The 21,646-nt window shown below is 35.4% G+C and overlaps 1 protein-coding gene across 2 annotated transcripts in view; it reads right to left on the minus strand.

The window, feature by feature from the left end:
* LOC106879995 (retinol dehydrogenase 11) overlaps window positions 1-21,646 on the minus strand; it is a 55,746-nt gene that overhangs the window by 3,503 nt on the left and 30,597 nt on the right. For both annotated transcript variants that reach the window (XM_014929778.3, XM_089362478.1), the window contains exons 2-6: window positions 15,917-16,092; window positions 13,306-13,545; window positions 8,832-8,921; window positions 8,212-8,397; window positions 6,978-7,084 (exon numbers count right to left, since the gene is read on the minus strand). In XM_014929778.3, the coding sequence (XP_014785264.2) occupies window positions 6,978-7,084; window positions 8,212-8,397; window positions 8,832-8,921; window positions 13,306-13,545; window positions 15,917-16,073 (780 nt within the window). In that variant the 5' untranslated portion in view covers window positions 16,074-16,092. The remainder of the gene's footprint in view (window positions 1-6,977; window positions 7,085-8,211; window positions 8,398-8,831; window positions 8,922-13,305; window positions 13,546-15,916; window positions 16,093-21,646) is intronic.

Here is a 21,646-nt window from a genome sequence, read left to right on the forward strand (position 1 = left end):
AACACTGACGGGGTCGGGGGCGTAGGAATACTTCTAGCGGAGAAATGGGTGGATAAGGTAATCGAGGTCGTTAGAGTAAGTGACAGAGTACTTAAGATCAGACTAGTGCTTCATCATAGATTAGCTACTGTCATCTCAGCCTATGCACCTCAACCTGGGCTACCAGATGGTCTGAAAGACCAATTCTATGACACCCTCTTGCAAACTACCTCGTCGACGAGTGACAGGGACCTTCTCTTTGTGGCTGGAGACTTCAACGGTCATGTCGGACGTCGTGCTGGGGGCTTCCATGGCATACATGGAGGCTATGGCTTCGGTTCCCGCAACGAGGAGGGAACCAGACTGCTGGAGTTCTGTGATGCAACCAATCTTATGGTCTGCAATACCAACTTCAGGAAACCTGCCAGTCACCTAGTCACCTACCGCTCCGGCAGACACTCTAGCCAAATCGACTACATCCTCGCCAGAAATAGGGAAAGAGGGCGGCTTATAAATGCCAAAACCTACCCTGGCGAAGAATGTACCCCACAACATAGATTAGTAGTTAGCGACTTTGGGATTAAGGCAAAATGGGTGCCCAGAATTAGACAGGCTTGGAGAAGAAGAGTGTGGAAGCTTAAAGACCCTGCAAACGGACAGAGACTTAGAGACAAGTTACTTGAAGCATTTAACGAAATAGAAGGGGATATAGCATCATACAACGTGGAAGACAATTGGAGATTTCTGCGGGACAACCTGTTGAAAGCCACCGACCAGATTTGTGGGTGGTGTAAGGTCCCCTCCCGACCCAGAGTAACGTGGTGGTGGAACAAGGAGGTAGACAGGGCTATTAGACAAAAGAAACAAGCTTGGAAGGACTGGAAGAACGGTGGTAGCAGGGAATTGTACCAATGTGCCAGAAGGGAGGCTAGGCGACAGGTTTATTTAGCCAGAGGGGAAGCAGATAAGGAAAGATTTGCCAATGTTCTGCGCCGTGAGGACCAAAGACTCGAGGTATTTCGTGTTGCAAGACAGTGTAGGAGAGAGAATAGTGATGTTGTAGGAGAGAAATGTGTTCGCATGGATGATGGTACGCTTGCATTAAATGAGGATGCAAAGAAAGAGGTCTGGAGATGCCACTACGATAGATTGCTTAATAAAGAGAATGAATGGGAGAAAGAGAGCCTGCCTTATGTCGACCCAATAGAGGGACCAGCTATCCGAGTTGATAGTACCAGGGTAGATAAAGCAATTAAGAGTATGAAGACCGGGAAAGCCCCCGGCCCATCAGGAATCACTGCAGAGATGCTCAAAATATCTGGCAGTGTTGGCTATAGCCTAGTCACCCGTATTACGAACCAGGTGATACACGAAGGAGTCATACCCTATGACTGGTGTAGCAGCATCATAGTCAACTGCTACAAAGGTAAAGGGGACGCTTTAGATACAAATAATTACAGAGGCATCAAGCTGTTAGATCAGGTTATGAAAGTTACAGAGAGGGTCATAGCCCAACTAATTAGGGAGCGAATCAATTTAGATGAGATGCAGTTTGGGTTCGTGCCAGGTAAAAGCACTACTGATGCCTTATTTCTAGTGAGACAGTTGCAAGAGAAATACCTAGCTAAGGATAAACCTCTGTACCTGGCTTTCGTTGACATGGAGAAAGCCTTTGACAGGGTCCCCCGATCCCTTATCTGGTGGTCAATGAGGAAACTTGGGATAGAAGAATGGTTAGTGAGAGCTGTGCGAGCCATGTACAGAGATGCTGCCAGTAAGGTGAGGGTTGGAAATGAGTACAGCAATGAATTCCGGGTAGAGGTAGGGGTCCACCAAGGTTCCGTCCTCAGCCCCCTATTATTTACCATAGTCCTCCAGGCAATCACAGAGGAGTTCAAGACAGGTTGCCCCTGGGAGCTCCTCTATGCTGATGACCTTGCCCTAATTGCGGAGTCACTATCAGAACTAGAGGAGAAGTTTCAGGTGTGGAAGCAAGGTCTAGAATTGAAGGGCCTTAGAGTCAACCTAGCTAAAACCAAAATCCTAATAAGTAGGAAGGTAGATAAAACACAAACCCCTTCAGGTAGATGGCCCTGCTCAGTATGTAGAAAAGGAGTAGGTAGTAACTCTATAAGATGTACCCGGTGCAAGCTATGGACACATAAGAGGTGCAGCAACATCAAAGGCAGGTTAACTAGCAAGTTAGTTTTTGTTTGTGGCAGATGTTCAGGTGCAATAAAGACTGCAAACAAACAGGAAACAACTTCTATCTCATTCCAGGGTGAAAAACTAGAGGTAGTCGATAGCTTCCGCTATCTGGGCGACCAAGTTAGTAGTGGGGGTGGGTGCGCTGAAAGTGTAGCTGCTAGAATAAGAATAGCCTGGGCAAAGTTTAGAGAGCTCTTACCCCTGCTGGCGACAAAGGGACTCTCACTCAGAGTAAAAGGCAGACTGTATGACGCATGCGTACGAACAACCATGCTACATGGCAGTGAAACATGGGCTGTAACTGCTGAGGACATACGTAAGCTCGCAAGGAATGAAGCCAGTATGCTCCGTTGGATGTGTAATGTCAATGTGAATACCCGTCAGAGTGTAAGTATCTTGAGAGAAAAGCTGAACATTAGAAGCATCAGTTGTGGCGTGCAAGAGAGACGATTGCGCTGGTATGGACATGTGGTGAGAATGGAGGAGGATAGCTGCGTGAAAAAGTGCCACACCCTAACAGTTGAGGGAACCCGTGGAAGAGGTAGGCCCAGGAAGACCTGGGCTGAGGTGGTGAGGCAAGACCTTCGTACATTGGGCCTCACCGAGGCGATGACTACGGACCGAGACCTTTGGAAATGGGCTGTGCGTGAGAAGACCCGGCAAGCCAAGTAAGATCGTTGCCAGTGCCCCTGGACTGGTTCTTGTGCGGGTGGCACATGAGATGCACCATTTTGAGCGTGGCCGTTGCCAGTACCGCCTGACTGGCTCCTGTAGGATTTTCGAGCGAGATCGTTGCCAGTGCCCCTGGACTGGCTTGTGCGGGTGGCACATAAAAGACACCATTTCGAGCGTGGCCGTTTTCGTGCGGGTGACACGTAAAAGCACCCACTACACTCTCTGAGTGGTTGGCGTTAGGAAGGGCATCCAGCTGTAGAAACTCTGCCAAATCAGACTGGAGCCTGGTGTTGCCATCCGGTTTCACCAGTCCTCAGTCAAATCGTCCAACCCATGCTAGCATGGAAAGCGGACGTTAAACGATGATGATGATGATGATGATAAACTTAATTTTAATGGAAACAATTTTAAATATAATTTTAATTTTTTTAATGATAATAATAAATTTAATAATATCAATAATAAATTTAATAATATCTATAATAAGAACAAACTCTGGCTAATTATTCCATATGGCGTTCAAGTTAAAACTAACATTATTAATGAAATTTTAAAAGTTACTGATTTATTCCTTAGAGATAATAAAAAATATCATTATATATTTTCTACAAATAATTTTGGTATAGATTATTCTACTACTAATAATGTTGCTAATATTATCTCTTCTTTTAATAGATTTAAGTTAAATAAGTACTATAAATTTAAATTTAATAATTATTCTAATAATAATATTAATAATAATAATGTTGACCATGATATAATTAATTGTACATGTTTAGATAAAACTAAATGTAATTTTAATAATAAATGTAATTTGAAAGATGTAGTGTATAAATGTATAGTGAAGTTATTGAATGCGAATAAGCATAATGGTTATAATTTAAATAAGATTTATATAGGATCGACTTCTAATAAAATTAAATTAAGAGTGGCTCAACATATGCACTCATTTAAGAATAGAAAATTGATTAATTCTACTGGCCTCAGTAAATATATTTGGGAACTTAAATCTAAAAATATTAACTATATTTTAAAATCAGAGATAGTTTGTAAAGCAAAATCCTATCATATAGGTAATAACTTTTGTAATTTATGTAATAATGAATTTAAAGAGATATTATTTCATAAGGATAATAATTTACTTAATTCTTTTGATAAGCGAAAAATAAAATGTAGATATAAACTACTTTATTTATATAAAAACTTTAGCTAATGTTGTTTTTTTATGTGTGGGAGTATTTAAGTCCGTGTGTGTGTGTATATATATATATATATATATATATATATATATATATATATATATATATATATATATATATATATGATTGGTTGTGTATATGTGGTTTTTATCTTTTTATATACATATGGGTATGTGTATATGTATGAGTATATGCATATATAAGAGTGTGCGTGTTTTAGTCTATATGTGTTTGTGTTTATATATGTTTGTGTATGTTGAGTGTATATTTGTATTTACATGTATGTATAAATATATGTATTTGTGTGTATAGATGTATATTTATATATATTTTGTGTATGAGTGAGTGTGTGAGTGTGGTTTTGTTTTATAATATTCCTTCTTTATATATTTATTTGTGTGAATTTTTATGTGTGTATATATATTTATATATATATATATATATGAGTGTTTTTGTGTATATGTATGTATATGTATATTTATGTATGTACTTATGTATATGTGTATATATAGGTAGATATATGGGTATAAGTATATATGTGAGTGTGTGTGATTTGTCTCTATAAATTAGTAAGTATATATATATGTGTATGTATATATATTTTTGTATATATATATATATATATATATATATATATATATATATATATATATATATATATATATATATATGTATATGTATATAAGTGTTTTTCTGTGTAAATATGTGTGTATTTTGTGTGTTGATATGTTTTTTTAATGGAAGATGAAGGGAGTATTAGTGTATATTTATTTATTCTTATATATATATATATATAGGTATGTATACGAGTATGTATGTGTGTGTATATATATATGTATATATGTGTATATGTATCTGTGTATGTATATGTATATGTATATATATGTGTGTATATGTATATATATATATATATATATATATATATATATATATATATATATATGTATATATGTGTGTTTGTGTGTGAGGGTGTGCGTGTATGTGTATTTATTTATAATATTCTTTCTTTATATATTTATACTGGAGTATTTAAGAATGTGTGTATATATATATATATATATATATATATATATATATATATATATATATATATGAGTGTATGCGTGTATATATACGTATATTTATGTTTATGTATGTACTTATGTGTATGTGTATATATATGTATGTGTATGAGTATATGTATGTATGTGAGTGTGTGTGTTTTAGTATAGATGTGTTGATATGTTTGTATATTTGTGTCTATGTATATATGTTTAAATATTTATTTTTATATGTATTTATATATGTGTATCTGTATATATCTTGGTCTTATTATTAATTTATTAATTTATTATATATTAGAATTTAAAATTCATTAATATGTTTTATAAAATAGCTGTGGCTTTTTTATGTTATTAGTTATATAAACTTTAAATCTTTCATTCATTTTTTTTTTATGTAGTATTCTTTCATTCATGTTTACGTATTATATTCTCTATTTTAACGTAGTATTTTCGCGCGACCTCTTGCTTAAAACGCTATAGGTATTAGTTAACGTCTTAGCTTTAGTTTGAATTACGGAAATGTATGGATAAGTACTGTTTTTACTTTGCTAAACGATTTTCTACTATTTGAAAATATGTATTCTTGTTTTTTATATTATTCATTTGGTTTTTTTAAAGATTATTTTTAATAGATAACTTATTTAACACTAAATTATTTAGAAGTTAGAGTATCATTTCTCCATTATATAAGACTTCGATTTGAATAGTGTTGATATATTTTCGATTATTTTTGATTAATAATATTTGATTAATAATTAGTCTTTATTGTTTATAATATCATTAAAGGTTTTTTTTTATTAAAACTTAGTATATATAAAGTTTAATCTTTTATTCTTAATAATTTTTTCATTCTTAATTTTTTCATTCATAATTTTTTCATTCATATTTTTATTTTTATTTCTACGTTTGTAGAAATAAGTATTCTTGTACTTTTCTATTATTCAATTGATTTTTAATGATAATTTAATAAACGCTTTTGTTTTAAATAGTCTAGCTTTAACTATTATACCAGTTAAATATGTACTAATTTTATCTTTATTATTTTAACCTTAAACTTCGTTTAAATTGTATTTAAAACGATAATAATTTATGTAAGCTGGTTTTTGTATATAATATACATGTTAGCATATATTATAATGGATGTATGGATGATTATGGAATGTTTATTATTTTGATATTTTGATATTTTTAATAATTTTTCTATCTTTATGAAATAAGTATTTTATATAAATTCATTTGGTACTTATTGTTGGTTGATATATTTATTTATTTATTATAATTATTGATCTATTTACGACCTGAAGATTAGCTGTATTTTTGAATAGAATTTATTTTCAATAATTTTAATTGATTTTAATCGATTTAAATTTCCTTTCTATTTGAAAATTAGTTATGAAACACGTGTAGTCATTTTACTATCTTTATCTTATGATATTTACTTTGTTTTATATTATACTCATTTATTGTGCTTTTAATTATTAATTTTTCTACATGTGATAGTGGATTTTCATCGATGAGTTCTTGAAACTTGGTTTTTTTTTCCCTAAAACTATATATATATATATGTACATACACGCACACATGCACACACACACACACATACACACACACACATGTATATTTATGTGTTTGTATCTCAGTTTGTCCCCTCACCATCGCTTGACAACCAATGTTGGTGTGTTTATGTCCCCATAGCATAGCAGTTTGGCAAAAGAGGCTGATAGAATAAGTTCTGGGTTCAATTTCTTTGATTAATAACCCTTTAAGGCAGTACTTTAGCATGCCCACAGTCAAAAGACTGCAACAAGTAAAATAGTAAAAGAATATTTTGAAAATGGATTAAATCGAATTTAGAAATGTATATTTAACAAACCTTTGTGAAAGGATTCAGATTCAGAAGGATCCATTGTAGAATTGGATGAAAGCTATCAAAAAGATTTGATTTGCAAAGCCCTGGATGAACAGAATATGCTGTTACTCCTGAAAAAGGTGAAAGGGATTTAGTTGAATGAACTGCTATCTTCGGTCAATCATAGCTTATTAGTCTTCGGAGTTATCACATACATACTGGCTTCTACTAGATAGACAGTATAGTTAATGGAGTGTCCAAATTAGCATTCTATAGTAAGACTATGGATTATGTACAATTTTCAAAGCACCCTTATCTGATAGTATTGTCTTAAGTGTAGGATCATGAGCTTGTTGCTAGAAGCATATCAGAAATTTAGATGGGAATTCTGACTGTCAGTTGAATTCCCCTTGAGGAGTATGTTGCTGGCACTCCGTCGCTTACAACGTCGAGGGTTCCAGTTGATCCGATCAACGGAACAGCCTGCTCGTGAAATTAGCGTGCAAGTGGCTGAGCACTCCACAGACACGTGTACCCTTAACGTAGTTTTCAGGGAGATTCAGCGTGACACAGAGTGTGACAAGGCTGGCCCTTTTGAAATACAGGTACAACAGAAACAGGAAGTAAGAGTGAGAGAAAGTTGTGGTGAAAGAGTACAGCAGGGTTCACTACCATCCCCTGCCGGAGCCTCGTGGAGCTTTTAGGTGTTTTTGTTTAATAAACACTCACAACGCCCGGTCTAGGAATCGAAACTGTGATCCTACGACCGCGAGTCCGCTGCCCTAACTACTGGGCCATTGCGCCTCCACTGAGGAGTATGTAACTATTTGATATATTCACAGATATGGTTAGGAAGTTTTTGCCTTTCATAGGAACTTATGGAAAAAAGTCAATATAACAATGGACAAGATTGTAGCAATTCTTATACATAAGCTCTTCTTAAAAATGCATGCATCATATAAAATTGCACCAAAAATTTAATCTTCAAGTCCAGAAGAAATTTGGGGATCAATATTGTTTCTGCCAGAGCTAACCAATGTGGTATGCTACTATTCCCATTGAGAGCTTACTGGTACAGATTGATAAGATATGGTCAGTCGAGGGTTAGCTTCTTGTACCAATGTCCAACAATTAAGTCTCTTCCGGGTACCGTTTCATCTTGGAGTTTCTGGATCACAGAAAAATTTAAATGTAATGAAATGAAATGTAAAAAGAAAAAAATAACAATAAAAGTAATCAGTTAACTTCAAGTACTTACCTTCTTCTTTCACTCTTTTTGCTAATTCGAAAGTAAATAGTACATTAGCTAATTTTGTTGAGCCATAGGTCTCTGAGCCTTCAAATAACATAGGTATCTTGAAATTTTCAAAATGGATTTTTCCAAAATGATGACCATAAGAACTAAGAGTGACAACTCGAGAAGGAGTTGAAGCCTTTAAATGTTCTGAAATTTGAAATTTTAAATTAAAATTACGACCAACATCTAATGAGAGGAATTTCATGTCTCACATTTTTTCAACAGAAACAGAGCTGAAGCGCACCCACCTCTCTCTCTCTCTCTCTCTTTCTCTCTCACTCACTCACTCACTCACTCACTCACTCACTCACTCACACACACACACACACACACACACACACACACACACGCACACACACACACATTGAAAATTGGTGTGGAATATGAAAAAGGATAAATTAAACATGGAACAACTTTCACTAGCCAAGGAGACCAGAACTAGTGTAGTTCCAGTGCCTTTAAAGTTCATAGTACTGCTCCTCTGTCTGGCATTGTTCCTCTAATTTAATTTAAACACCTCTTTGCCAGCTGAAAATGTTAATGATTAAGAGGTAATAAAATATGTAAAAAAATTTACTTACCTAGGAGAAGGTTTGTAAGTAAGAATGGACCAAAATGATTTGTGGCATATGTTACTTGAAGTCCGTCTTCTGTCAACTTGGAATCATTTGCTACAGAACAGAATAAGACATGGACTTTAAAAACAGTCTATGAAAGAGTTAGCAAAGGGAAGTTTGGTGTTGTCTCTAACATAGTCTATTGTTTCTTAAAGTAGATGTTATCACTCTGGAGAATCAGGATTGCTTAAAAGTTATTCTTAAAAGTATTCTTAAGGGGATTTGGTTAATTGTTATCCTTTTAAAATCTCTTATGAATTTTATCTTATAAAGTGTTTTGAAACCTGCTCTTTTGGTTAATGTTATGGGATGAAGTGGGAACTTTTGATTTAGATGTAATACAAAGAGTTTAGAGATGGAAACATTTTGAGAGTCATTCCTAGAGAAGGATGAAGCTTCAGTTATTTCCCTTATCTTCTCAATTATTTTTACCTATTTTAATATCTTTTATCTTTAACTTGAACTGTGGCTGTGCTGGGGTACCACCTTGAAGAGTTTAGTTAAATGATCTAACTCCAGTACTTATATTTCAAGCCTGGTACTTATACTATTGGTCTCTTTTGCTGAACCACTATGTAAACAAACTGATACCAGTTGTCAAGCAGTGATGGGGGATAAACACACACACACACACACACACACACACACACACACAGAGGAGGAGCAGTGAACATCACAGAAGCTCCTTCATGAGAAGATACAGACTCCTTCCAGAGGAAAATCTGGAGTGAAAAGAAAGAGTTTAACCAAGATGCTCTGTGGCTGGAAGAAATCAGAAGAAGTTATTGCTCCTGTGTTATACCCAAGACATACAACATTGATGGTGAAATTCTTGCAACTGTGATCCAGAAGCTCCAAGATGAAAAGGTACCCGGAAGAGACTTAATTGTTAGACATTGGTACAAGAAGCTAACCTTCTACTGACCATATCTTATCAATCTGTACCAGCAAGCTCTTATTGGGAACAGTAGCATACCACATTGGTTAGCTCTTGCAGAAACAAAATTGATCCCCAAATGCAGAACCACCCACATGGAAAAAACTACTGGCCAATTGCATACCAGAGCTTAATGTATAAGATATATACAGCATGCTTAGACCTCTTCCTCCAGGACCATTGTGAAACCAATAACATCATCACGACAGAGCAAGCAGCTAGGAAGAAGGGAGTCCGGAGATGTGCTGAGCAATTGCTAATCAACAAAACTGTGATGTCAGAGATGCGAGAGCATAAGAGGAACCTAGTTTCAATGTGGCTCGACTTCAAGAAAGCCTTTGACTCTTTCCCCACTCATGGATGCTAACAGCCCTTCAACTTGCTAAAGTTCCAGTGAGCATAGTCAAAACCATAGCTGACCTGACTTCATCGTGGACCACCGTCTATAAATTAAACATGAGGAGTGACTGTATTATCACTGATAGAATACAGTATTGCAGAGGCATATTCCAAGGGGACAGCCTCTCTTTGATGTTTATACTTTCTGTAAACCCCTTGTCATTCATATTAAGGAAATCTGAAGGATATCTCACTGATTCACAAGGAAATAGAAATATCAAAATTACACAGTTTCTTTGTGGATGACTTGAAACTTTATGCAAAGAATATGCATGAGATGAAAAAGAGCCCTGACCTTGTTACAACATTCTCAAAGGATGTAGGATTGGAGTTTGGTCAGGATAAATGTTGTTATATGGTTGTGAAAGGGGGAAAACTATAAACCAGACTAGCAGCATCTCCATCAATGATTTTGACTGTTTCCCCTATATCTGATGAGAAATGTTACAGGTATCTAGGGGTGGCTGAAAATATATCTTACAGTGTCACCTGTAACAAAACATGTGTCACTAAAGAATAGAATATTTGAATAAAGAAAATTTGGACCTCAGAACTCTCTGCATTCAATAAAACAGTGGCCCACAATGTGTTTGCAGTGCCAGTATTCATACCAACATTTCGGCTGCTTGATTGGACGCTTGATGAGATACGAGCCATTGAGATGAAAACTCGAAAAATACTAACAAGCATACATGATTTCCACATAAACAGTGACGTAGACTGCCTCTACCTAAAATGAAAACAAGGAAGCAGAGGCTTAACATCAATCCAAAATGCCTTTGAATGTCGTATCATATCACTTCAGCAACATTGTTTAACCACCAAGTGTCAATGTGCATCCCTTGACCAAGTTTGCATTTTTGAGGCTGATAACATCATGAGACTTGGAAAGCAGCTCCTTGAGCAAAATCCTTTGTCTGATAACCTAGAATACATGCCCAAAGAAGTCACACAACTCTACTGCAACATATCATCAGATGAGAGGATGAGACCATATGAGCAGAAAACTATGCATGGATATGTTGGTAGAAAGCTCTGAGATGATAGTAACATTGATTATCAAAGTAGTTTATCATGGACCAATTGCCGGATTACTACCTCCCACTTTGAAAGGTTTGCGTTTGCAAGCCAGGAACAGGAAATATCAACCAAGTACCTGATGCTCAAAAGGGATAGAAATACAGGAAAAGCAGTAAAATGTATCAACTGATGTAGACTTTGTGGAGTAAACACTGAAGATATCACCCACATCATAAACAGTTGTCTGAAAATGTCATCATAGTATTATCTACCAATGAGACGTGATGTAGCTAGGACACTATAATGAAATCCCTCAGAAGGATAACCCAGAGGAAAAAGAAATAAGAACCCACAGTATGGTAGAAGCCATAGCCACTCATAATAAAAAGGGATACTGATGGAATGTCCCAGTGAAGACCTCAATAAAATGTAAGCACAACAGACCTGATATATAAAGATTTGGGATAGAGAAGACAAATTGTGCATAGTTGTGGAAATTAGCTGCCTAGTGGATGTTAACATAAAGATGAAGATCAGAGTAAAAGAGAATGCCAAAGCTGAACTAATGAGAAATCTGCAGTTACTCTATCCAGCTTACAAGTTCAAGTTTATACCTGCAATTATTGGTGCCCTGGAATATGTAACACACTGCCTAAATACTAATCTTGAGAAATTAGACTTCTCAAAACCAGAAAGGAGAAAGCTAATTCAAAGACTACAGACCCAATCCATCGCTGGAACTGTAAAAACCTGTAAAACTTGCCAGAAGTTTATCATTTAAATATATATGAGCATATATAGATATTAACTACATGCATGAGAATACATTTCAGGTCATCCCATAAGTTCTATCCGAATTTTGAATGAAGAAAACAAATGATCAAATGTTATATTTAATTGAAATTTAGTCATCAATGTACTTTCCCTGTACTCTGTACTTTCCATCTATTTACAAGCTTTTTAATCCTATCAATGTAAAACTGTTGGTTTCAAAGTGAAGAACTCTGAAATGTCAGTTTCGACCTCCTCCTAGCTTGCGAAAGTTATGTCCCCCAAATGATTCTGTAAACTACGAAACAAATGGTAGTCTAAAGGAGTGTAAGGATGGAAGAAATGCCACTAAGCATTTTGCCCAGCATGCAAAAATTCTGCCAGCTCTCAATATTAACTCATTAATGCATAGTGTCCAGAAAAATGGTTGCAGGAAAAATTACTATTACTTGTTTCATACATGTGTATAGTTGGTTTGTTTGTGCACAGTGCTTGCTCACTCATAGAGCACTAGTTTAGTGGCAGACTATACCAAAAATAAGCTCAATAGGTAGTTTACTTGACAAGCAATAGTAATTTTTTCTGCATCCATTTTTCTGGACGCTATGCACTAATGCGTTAACATTGCCTCTGTTGCTAATATACTCTTTACTCTCTCTTTTACTCTTGTACTTGTTTCAGTCATTTGACTGCGGCCATGCTGGGGCACCGCCTTTAGTCGAATCAAATCGACCCCAGGACTTATTCTTTGTAAGCGTAGTACTTATTCTATCGGTCTCTTTTTGCCGAACCGCTAAGTTACGGGGACGTAAACACACCAGCATCAGTTGTCAAGCAATGGCGGGGGGACAAACACAGACACCCAAACATATATATATATATATATATATATATATATATATATATATATATATATATATATATATATATGTGTGTGTGTGTGTGTATATATATACAATGGGCTTCTTTCAGTTTCTGTCTACCAAATCCACTCACAAGGCTTTGGTCAGCCCGAGGCTATAGTAGAAGACACTTGCCCAAGGTGCCACGCAGTGGGACTGAACCCGGAACCATGTGGTTGGTAAGCAAGCTACTTACCACACAGCCACTCCTACGCCTATATATATATTTTTAACAATTTTTTTCAATATGTGCATGATGAAACATGCTAAAAAAATGTTTTCCATAGAATATTCCTGTAAAACAGAGGGGCATCTTATGCTAGAGTGCATAGTAGATTCTGGAAAATATGTTACTTTTTTTTCAGGGAAGATTTAGCAAAATGTAATAAAAGAAATGGGTAAAACTTACTAATGATACCAGCATTATTTATCAAAATGTCTAGTCGACTTTCTTCTTTCAGGAACTGTTCAGCAAACTCTCTCACAGATTTTAAAGAGCTTACATCTAACTTCTTGGAGACAATGTTTTTCTTTCCAGTTTCTGAAATGATTTTTTCCACTGCAGTTTCAGCTTTTTCAGCATTCCGGCAAGCAAGAATAACACGGGCATTGCGAGAAGCTAATTCGCGTGCAGTGATGTAACCAAGCCCTAATAAAAAGAACATGCAGAAACAGAATAATTCAATAAATGGAAATGTTTTTCAAAAGAAAATATGAGGTGTATTAAGTAAAAATAAAAAAATTCTGTGTGGTCATCTAAGCTACAAGAAATATCAGCCAGATTTTTCTCAGATCAGACTATTTTGACTTACGAGAAAAATGTAGCTCTAGATATAATATGTTTATATACGTGTCACATAAAAAGCACCCAGTACACTCTGTAAAGAGGTTGGTATTAGGAAGAGAAGAGATGTAGTGTGTGCCTGTTCTGCTGTGATTACAGCAGTCAAGTAATACCATAGATAGGAAAGTGATGTGAGGAAAAGTTTGATGAGCTGAGAGAATGGAGGTAGGACAGAGTTCTGCACATGCAAGCATTATTAAGGTGATTTTAAGATATCAATTCTGTTGTGCAGCATGGGTCTTCTTGAAGACAGTAAGATGATACTCACCTTGGTTCTTTATACAGGGTGTTTTGTGGCTAAATTTGATTTTTTTTAATGTTTCCTCTTTTTTTCAGAAACAGCTTGATGTATTGGTGAGCAGTCAATGGTGTTGAAAAGCATAAAGATTGAAGTTGTGGTTGAGAAAAAGTTAGCTCACATGGAGGACCAGTAGCCATATGAATGTTGGAAAAGAGTTACCCATGTCATGCGCCATTTGCTCTCGGTATCAAAAAGCTGATATCATGTCTGCTGCTCAATGCTCTGCAAAGGCTGTAAAGGCTGTAAGACATGACACTAACATCATGAAAACCAAGTTACCCCGAACTGTGATGGTCTTTGGGTATGTCGCCAGTAAGGGTGATGTCAAGCAACCCCATATCTTTGAACAGGGCATTAGGCTCAATTCAGGTGGCCATGTTAAGATGCTGGAAGGCCTTATGTGTGGCTGCAGGACTTGGCTACTTGCAATACCTCTGGAAAGAGCCAAAAGTGGTTATCAGAGAATTTCTACAACTTCATCAGCTCCAATTTCTGGCCTCCTAATTCCCCCGATTGTAATCCTATAGATTACTATGTGTGGGGTGTGGTTGAAAAAGACGTCAACTGTTCTGCTTGCAACTCCAAAACCAAGCTGGTAGCTAAGATCAAGGAAGTGTTTGAAGATCTTCCCAGGGACACAGTGAGGAATGCATGCGCCAGGTTTCTGAGCCATTTTGAGACTGTGGCGGAAGCTGAAGTGGCTACTTTGTCATCTCCCAGCAATAATTTAGCTGGTATTTTTTTGGTATTTTTTTTATTTATTTAAATATTTTTCTTTTTGAAAGGGATAGTGTGTTTTCTTTTCCTTTTATGCAAACTGTCAAATTTTGCCTGAACACCCTGTATATGCATATATATATATATATATAATAAAATAATAATAATATTAGGGATAATATCCAAAATTACAGGTAAAAACTCAATTAAAATCAATTTATTAAAAATTAAAATTAAATTAAATTAAGTTTCACAGTATAAAATATATATAAATATATAGTTTTAGGGAAAAGAACCAAGGTTCATGAACTCATTGATGAAAATCCACTGTCACATATAGAAAAATTAATAATTAAAAGCACAATAAATAAGTATAATATAATACAACGTAAATATCATAAGATAAAGATAATAATATCTTATGATATTTACGTTGTATTATATTATACTTATTTATTGTACTTTTACTTATTAATTTTTCTATATGTGACATTGGATTTTCATCAATGAGTTCATGAACCTTGGTTCTTTTCCCTAAAACTATATATATATATTTCGTATGTGTATTTCGTGTGCAAGATTCTTGATGTGGATACGTGTGTTGAAAGAAATACAATTAAACCTTGGGAGAGGCATTATGCCGGTAATAAACACACGCACTGGTTCAGTCCTTTATTAATTTATATAGTTTTTTGTTAAATTATTTCATTGCACTCTTGCAATCTCTTCAGTAACTTGTCTCTCCACTTCCATTTATTTTGAATGTATGATCTGGCGTTGTTTTGGCGTTGTTTCGAAACTGTTTGGCATGAGCATGTGAGTGTGTGTAAGCTCGTATGTGTGCATGCTCATATGTGTGCACGCACTTATGTGTTCGTGCTTATATGTAAGTATGTGCATTCATATGTGTGTTTGTAACAATTTCGTTTATATCAGATCAGATAGAGACTTTTTAATTAATTTATTTACGTTCATATTACGCATCATATGTGTGAACAACACATGCAACCATGGGCAATTGTAAGGCCCTCATCTACGTGTATTTGGTGTTTAAAATTTTAAACAGTAGAAGTAGCAGTAGCAGTAGTAGTAGAAGTTGTCTTCATTGTTATTGTCATAGTAGTAGTAGTAGTAAAAGGGCTGGACTGTTCAACTTACCAGTATTTCCTCCTGTAACAATTACAGTCTTACCAGTGAGATCAACTTCCGATCTGCAATATCTTCGAGTAGACTTCAAGTAGACACACAAAAGGAGGTAGCCCACTATTAGGAAACCAATAACAAAAAGGCACACTGGGCACATTGTGTCACACATTGGCTCGGATATTCTCAAACTGTAACATAAAAACAGGAAAACAGTTTAACAACTGAATGAATTTAATAAAAGCATCTAAATATGAAACATCATAAAAATTGTTTAAATTGAAGTCCTTGAGCAACACATTTTCCATTTGAGTCAATACAGAATTATAGATAGTATTTATGGAATTTTGATTTACTGTCAGGTGGCTTTTGGCCAAACCTGTGCATATATATATATATATATATATATATATATATATATATATATATATATGTACACATGAGTTATCTAAGAGATCATAAGTCAGCGAAAAGATACACTTGTATATCTGTCAGTAGGGTGGGTATATTATCTGAAATGTATAGAATTAAATATCCATCATGGCTGATCTTACCAATTGGTTTTGCATAAAGAATACAATGGAGTGTTAGGTAACAATCTGATTATATAACTTTACAGTCATCAGGGCTAACCGATATGGAAAGGATATTCCTTTCCATATATATATATATATAGTCTGTCAGACGAAGGCCTTGATGAATACCACAAGGTATGAAAATACATATTTGCCTTTATATATTTAATTCTTTATATTAAACACTCAATATTTCATATATTCAATAAGACATTTAATACTTCATTTCATTGTACCATTTATTTTTATATTATCTATATATATAAGAATGAGAATGTGTGTCTGTCTGTCTGTCTGTCTGTCTGTGTGAATCCCTAAAACTCGAGAACTATGCAACCAATTTCATTCAAATTTTACAGATGCCTTACTTAGGGTTCCAGTTGTGTTTTAGTCAAAATTTTAACTTCTTGCAGAGTTCGAGCCCACGGCAACATAATATCTCCTCCACTATTTAAGTATTACGTGTCAAAAGTGAAACAAAAACACTCATGTCAAATACTTTCACTTTAAAAATGAAACTATTCTACTAACTGAAACAATCACATTTCGATACTGTAATGACAGATACTTTCAGAGAGAGAGAGAAAGAGAGAAAGAGAGATGTATATGTATACATATAGATGTATATGTACACGTTATTCCACTAACTGAAACAATCACATTTCGATACTGTAATGACAGATACTTTCAGAGAGAGAGAAAGAGAGAAAGAGAGAAAGAGAGAGAAAGAGATGTATATGTATACATATACATGTATATGTACACGTATATGCATATATATATATATATATAGATATAGATCTATATGCATACATGTATATGTATACACATGTGTAGATGTATATATATATATAGATGTACATGTAATATGTACATATATATACATGCATACAGATATCTATACATATATACACCCATCACACACAAACACATGCACACAAACACACACATTAGTCATTTGTTTTCTTATCCAAAACTACCTCAAAAGTACTGAACGGATCTTTATGAAATTTGGAAATTATATTCTATGTATAACGGCCATAACTCCCATGAAAATTCATATATTTTTGATGTTGATGAAATTTTAACCTGAACATAACAGATGAGCATTATTTGTAATTCAACGGTACAACAGTGTAAGACTACCCTTTCAGATATACTTACATTGTGATTTCTGCAATGTGGTGCATAAATTGTCAAGTAAATGAGACGCATCTTTGCCTCCACTGATTCACTTGCAAAGTGTTGAGTAAAATTATTTCGTTGCAGACCTCCTTTGGGTCTTTTTATTATCACTACGACACACATAGTCCCCTGTTGGTAACATTGATTTCAAGGCCCTCCTAGATGAGAGACTGGCATTCCACTTAATGTCTATGTTCCATGCTGGCATGGATTGGAGAGTTATTAATGTAGAAATATGGTATCGTAGCTACTAACAGTTGAGGGTTGCGTAGTCTAGACAGCGTTTTTAGATTTCATTATTCTCTTTAACCCGGGCAAAGCCGGGTATTTCTGCTAGTATATTATATATTCCATATTCTATATCCCACATTAATTTTACAAGAATATAAATAAAACATAAAAAACAGACAGAGTTGGAACTCTTTTAAATAAAATAATATATTCCTCTATACACGATCATACAAAACCCTTTTTTTGTATTTATTTTTACTCACATATATATATATACATATATATATATATATACACACACACACACACACACACGCACATATATATGACAGGCTTCTTTCAGTTTCTGTCTACCAAATCCACTCACAAGTCTTTGGTTGACCTGTGGCTATAGCAGAAGACACTTGCCCAGGGTGCCATGCAGTGGGACTGAACACAGAAACATGTGGTTGGTACCACACAACCAGTCCTGTACCTATATATATATATATATATATATATATATATATATATATATATATATATATATATATAAAGTGTAGTATATTGCCACTTAAGTGTGGCTGACCCCTAGGGGTGGATGTTACTGTTACTTTTAGCCCCAGGAGGACATCTCCTCCAGCTGGCTTATCGACACACGACTGTGTCCTGTTTGCCAAGGGAGTTATCCCTCTCACCTCGGCCAGCAGCACGAACGTATCCGGATTTCAGGGTTATTTCCCTTCGTCGGCGTTCGACAGCTGATGACCTTGGTGAGAGAGAAAAACCTGGCAGACCTTATATCTTCTTTTCCAGTGACATTCTTCACTGATATTGAAAAGGTGAAAACAAGCAATGTTAATTCTCTAAATGAAGTATTAACAGTAACTGCACGATAAAGTGTAGTATATTGCCACTTAAGTGTGGCTGACCCCTAGGGGGTCAGCCACACTTAAGTGGCAATATACTACACTTTATCGTGCAGTTACTGTTAATACTTCATTTAGAGAATTAACATTGCTTGTTTTCACCTTTTCAATATCAGTGAAGAATGTCACTGGAAAAGAAGATATAAGGTCTGCCAGGTTTTTCTCTCTCACCAAGGTCATCAGCTGTCGAACGCCGACGAAGGGAAATAACCCTGAAATCCGGATACGTTCGTGCTGCTGGCCGAGGTGAGAGGGATAACTCCCTTGGCAAACAGGACACAGTCGTGTGTCGATAAGCCAGCTGGAGGAGATGTCCTCCTGGGGCTAAAAGCAACAGTAACATCCACCCCTAGGGGTCAGCCACACTTAAGTGGCAATATACTACACTTTATCGTGCAGTTACTGTTAATACTTCATTTAGAGAATTAACATTGCTTATATATATATATATATATATATATATATATATATATATTTATTCTTTTATTTGTTTCAGTCATTTGACTGTGGTTATGCTGGAGCACTACTTTTAGTCGATCATATCGATCCCAGGACTTATTCTTTGTAAGCCTAGTACTTATCCTATAGGTCTCTTTTGCCAAACCGCTAAGTTACGGGGGTGTAAACACACCAACATTGGTTGATGGTGAGGTGACAAACAAACACACATGCACACACACACACGCACACACACACACACACACATGCGATGGTCTTCTTTCAGTTTCCGTCTACCAACTCCTTGTGAGTGGATTTGGTAGACGGAAACTGAAAGAAGCCCGTCGTATATATGTATATATATATATGTGTGTGTATGTGTGTGTATATGTTTGTGTGTCTGTATTTGTCCCCCCAACATCGCTTGACAACAGATGCTGGTGTGTTTACGTCCCCGTAACTTAGCAGTTCGGCAAAAGACACCGATAGAATAAGTACTAGGCTTCCAAAGAATAAGTCCTGGGGTCGATTTGCTCGACTAAAGGTGGTGCTCCAGCATGGCCACAGTCAAATGACTGAAACAAGTAAAAGAGTAAAAAGAGTATGTAAATAATGTGATAGGAGAGAGAAGAATAGGTAATGGATGTATATACATATTTCAAGGGTCATTGCTCTTTTATCAGCACCACATCCAACCCATCAATCTTGTAATAGCTCTCAGTTCTGCTTTCATACTAACTAGACAAATATGCCTAAAATTTTTGAAGCTAGCAAAGGGTGGTTACAGGGACTTAGAAACCACCATAGGTACAAAAGTTACTCATGGTGAGATAGGAACTGCATCAGCCAAGGACCTTGAACTATTTAGGACAAAGTTAAACGCTTAAAGCATGAAGGCCTCCTAACTACTGGAACATTGAGAGTTACATGTAAAAGCAGACCAAAGTACATAAAAATAGAGTCTATAAGATTCAGCTGAAATGAAGTAACCACACAGCTAAGCCCACAGTGTTCAATGACAAAAGGAAAATGATGGGATCCATATTGTCCAGTAGTGGTTTCCATGAATGAAATAAAGAGGGGAAAGAAGTGGACTAGTAGATATATTAGTATTTACATTAACACCTCTAAATATTATATGAATTGTTAATATTGGCGTAGGAGTGGCTGTGTGGTAAGTAGCTTGCTTACCAACCACATGGTTCCAGGTTCATTCCCACTGTGTGGCACCTTGAGCAAGTGTCTTCTACTATAGCCTCGGGCCGACCAAAGCCTTGTGAGTGGATTTGGTAGACGGAAACTGAAAGAAGCCTGTCATATATATGTATATATATATGTATGTCTGTGTATATGTGTCTGTGTTTGTCCCCACAACATCGCTTGACAACCGATGGTGGTGTAACTTAGCGGATTGGCAAAAGAAACCGATAGAATAAGTACTAGGCATCCAAAGAATAAGTCCTGGGGTCGATTTACTCGACTAAAGGCGGTGCTCCAGCATGGCCACAGTCAAATGACTGAAACAAGTAAAAGAGTAAAAGAGTATTGGTTTCAAACTTTGGCACAAGGCCAGCAATTTTGGAGGGTGGGGTTAGTCAATTACATCAACTCAATGATCAACTGGTACTTATTTTATTGACCCCCCAAAAGGATGAAAGATGAATTGTTAATATTAATATTTTCTATATATTGACTATACTTTGTGACAATGTCTTTAGTCACTGACACACAGTAACTTGATTGTTTGTACACCAACTAATAATTTTCATTGTTATAAAAAAAATTCATTGAATAATTAAAAAAGAATGTGAAATCCTCCAAACAAAGTTTTTTACTCTCTTTTCTTTCCTTTTCATTTCAACTGTTTCAAGTATACTTATTTTTAAATGAGTCTAGTTTTATACTTTTTATCTCTTTCATCTTTGAATGGGTGCTGTTATTCCAAAAATTGGGTCATGTGACATTAACGGGTAAATTTTCATACATTTAGAAACGTATGAATATATCTCTTCACAGAAACACATACTGAAATTAGAGATTTTGCTCAATTCTATTGTTAAGGCAGTCTTTGTGCTCACAGGTGTCTAATCTTTCAGTTTTACGGCTAAACTTTATTTGATTTTTATTTAGGTTTATGAATCACCTTCTAACGATTATTAAAGATATTTTTCTTCTTTCCAATGTCTTGTGTAACATATGACTCAGCACAAAAGAAAAGGTATGAAATTACAAATTTTCAGTCAAAAAAGCCTCCAACATAATATACTTTGACTCATCATTTTATAACAATCCTATGGTAATGGAATGTAAAGGATAGCTAACATGCTATGTAACTCCTGTAACAATATTTAATGCAGAGCTACACAGTTTTAAATTGATACCTCTCCAGGTTTAATCTTGTTTTCATA

Source organism: Octopus bimaculoides, chromosome 14 (assembly GCF_046866305.1).
Source record: "Octopus bimaculoides isolate indiv1 chromosome 14, ASM4686630v1, whole genome shotgun sequence".
Taxonomy (NCBI): Eukaryota; Metazoa; Mollusca; class Cephalopoda; order Octopoda; family Octopodidae; genus Octopus; species Octopus bimaculoides.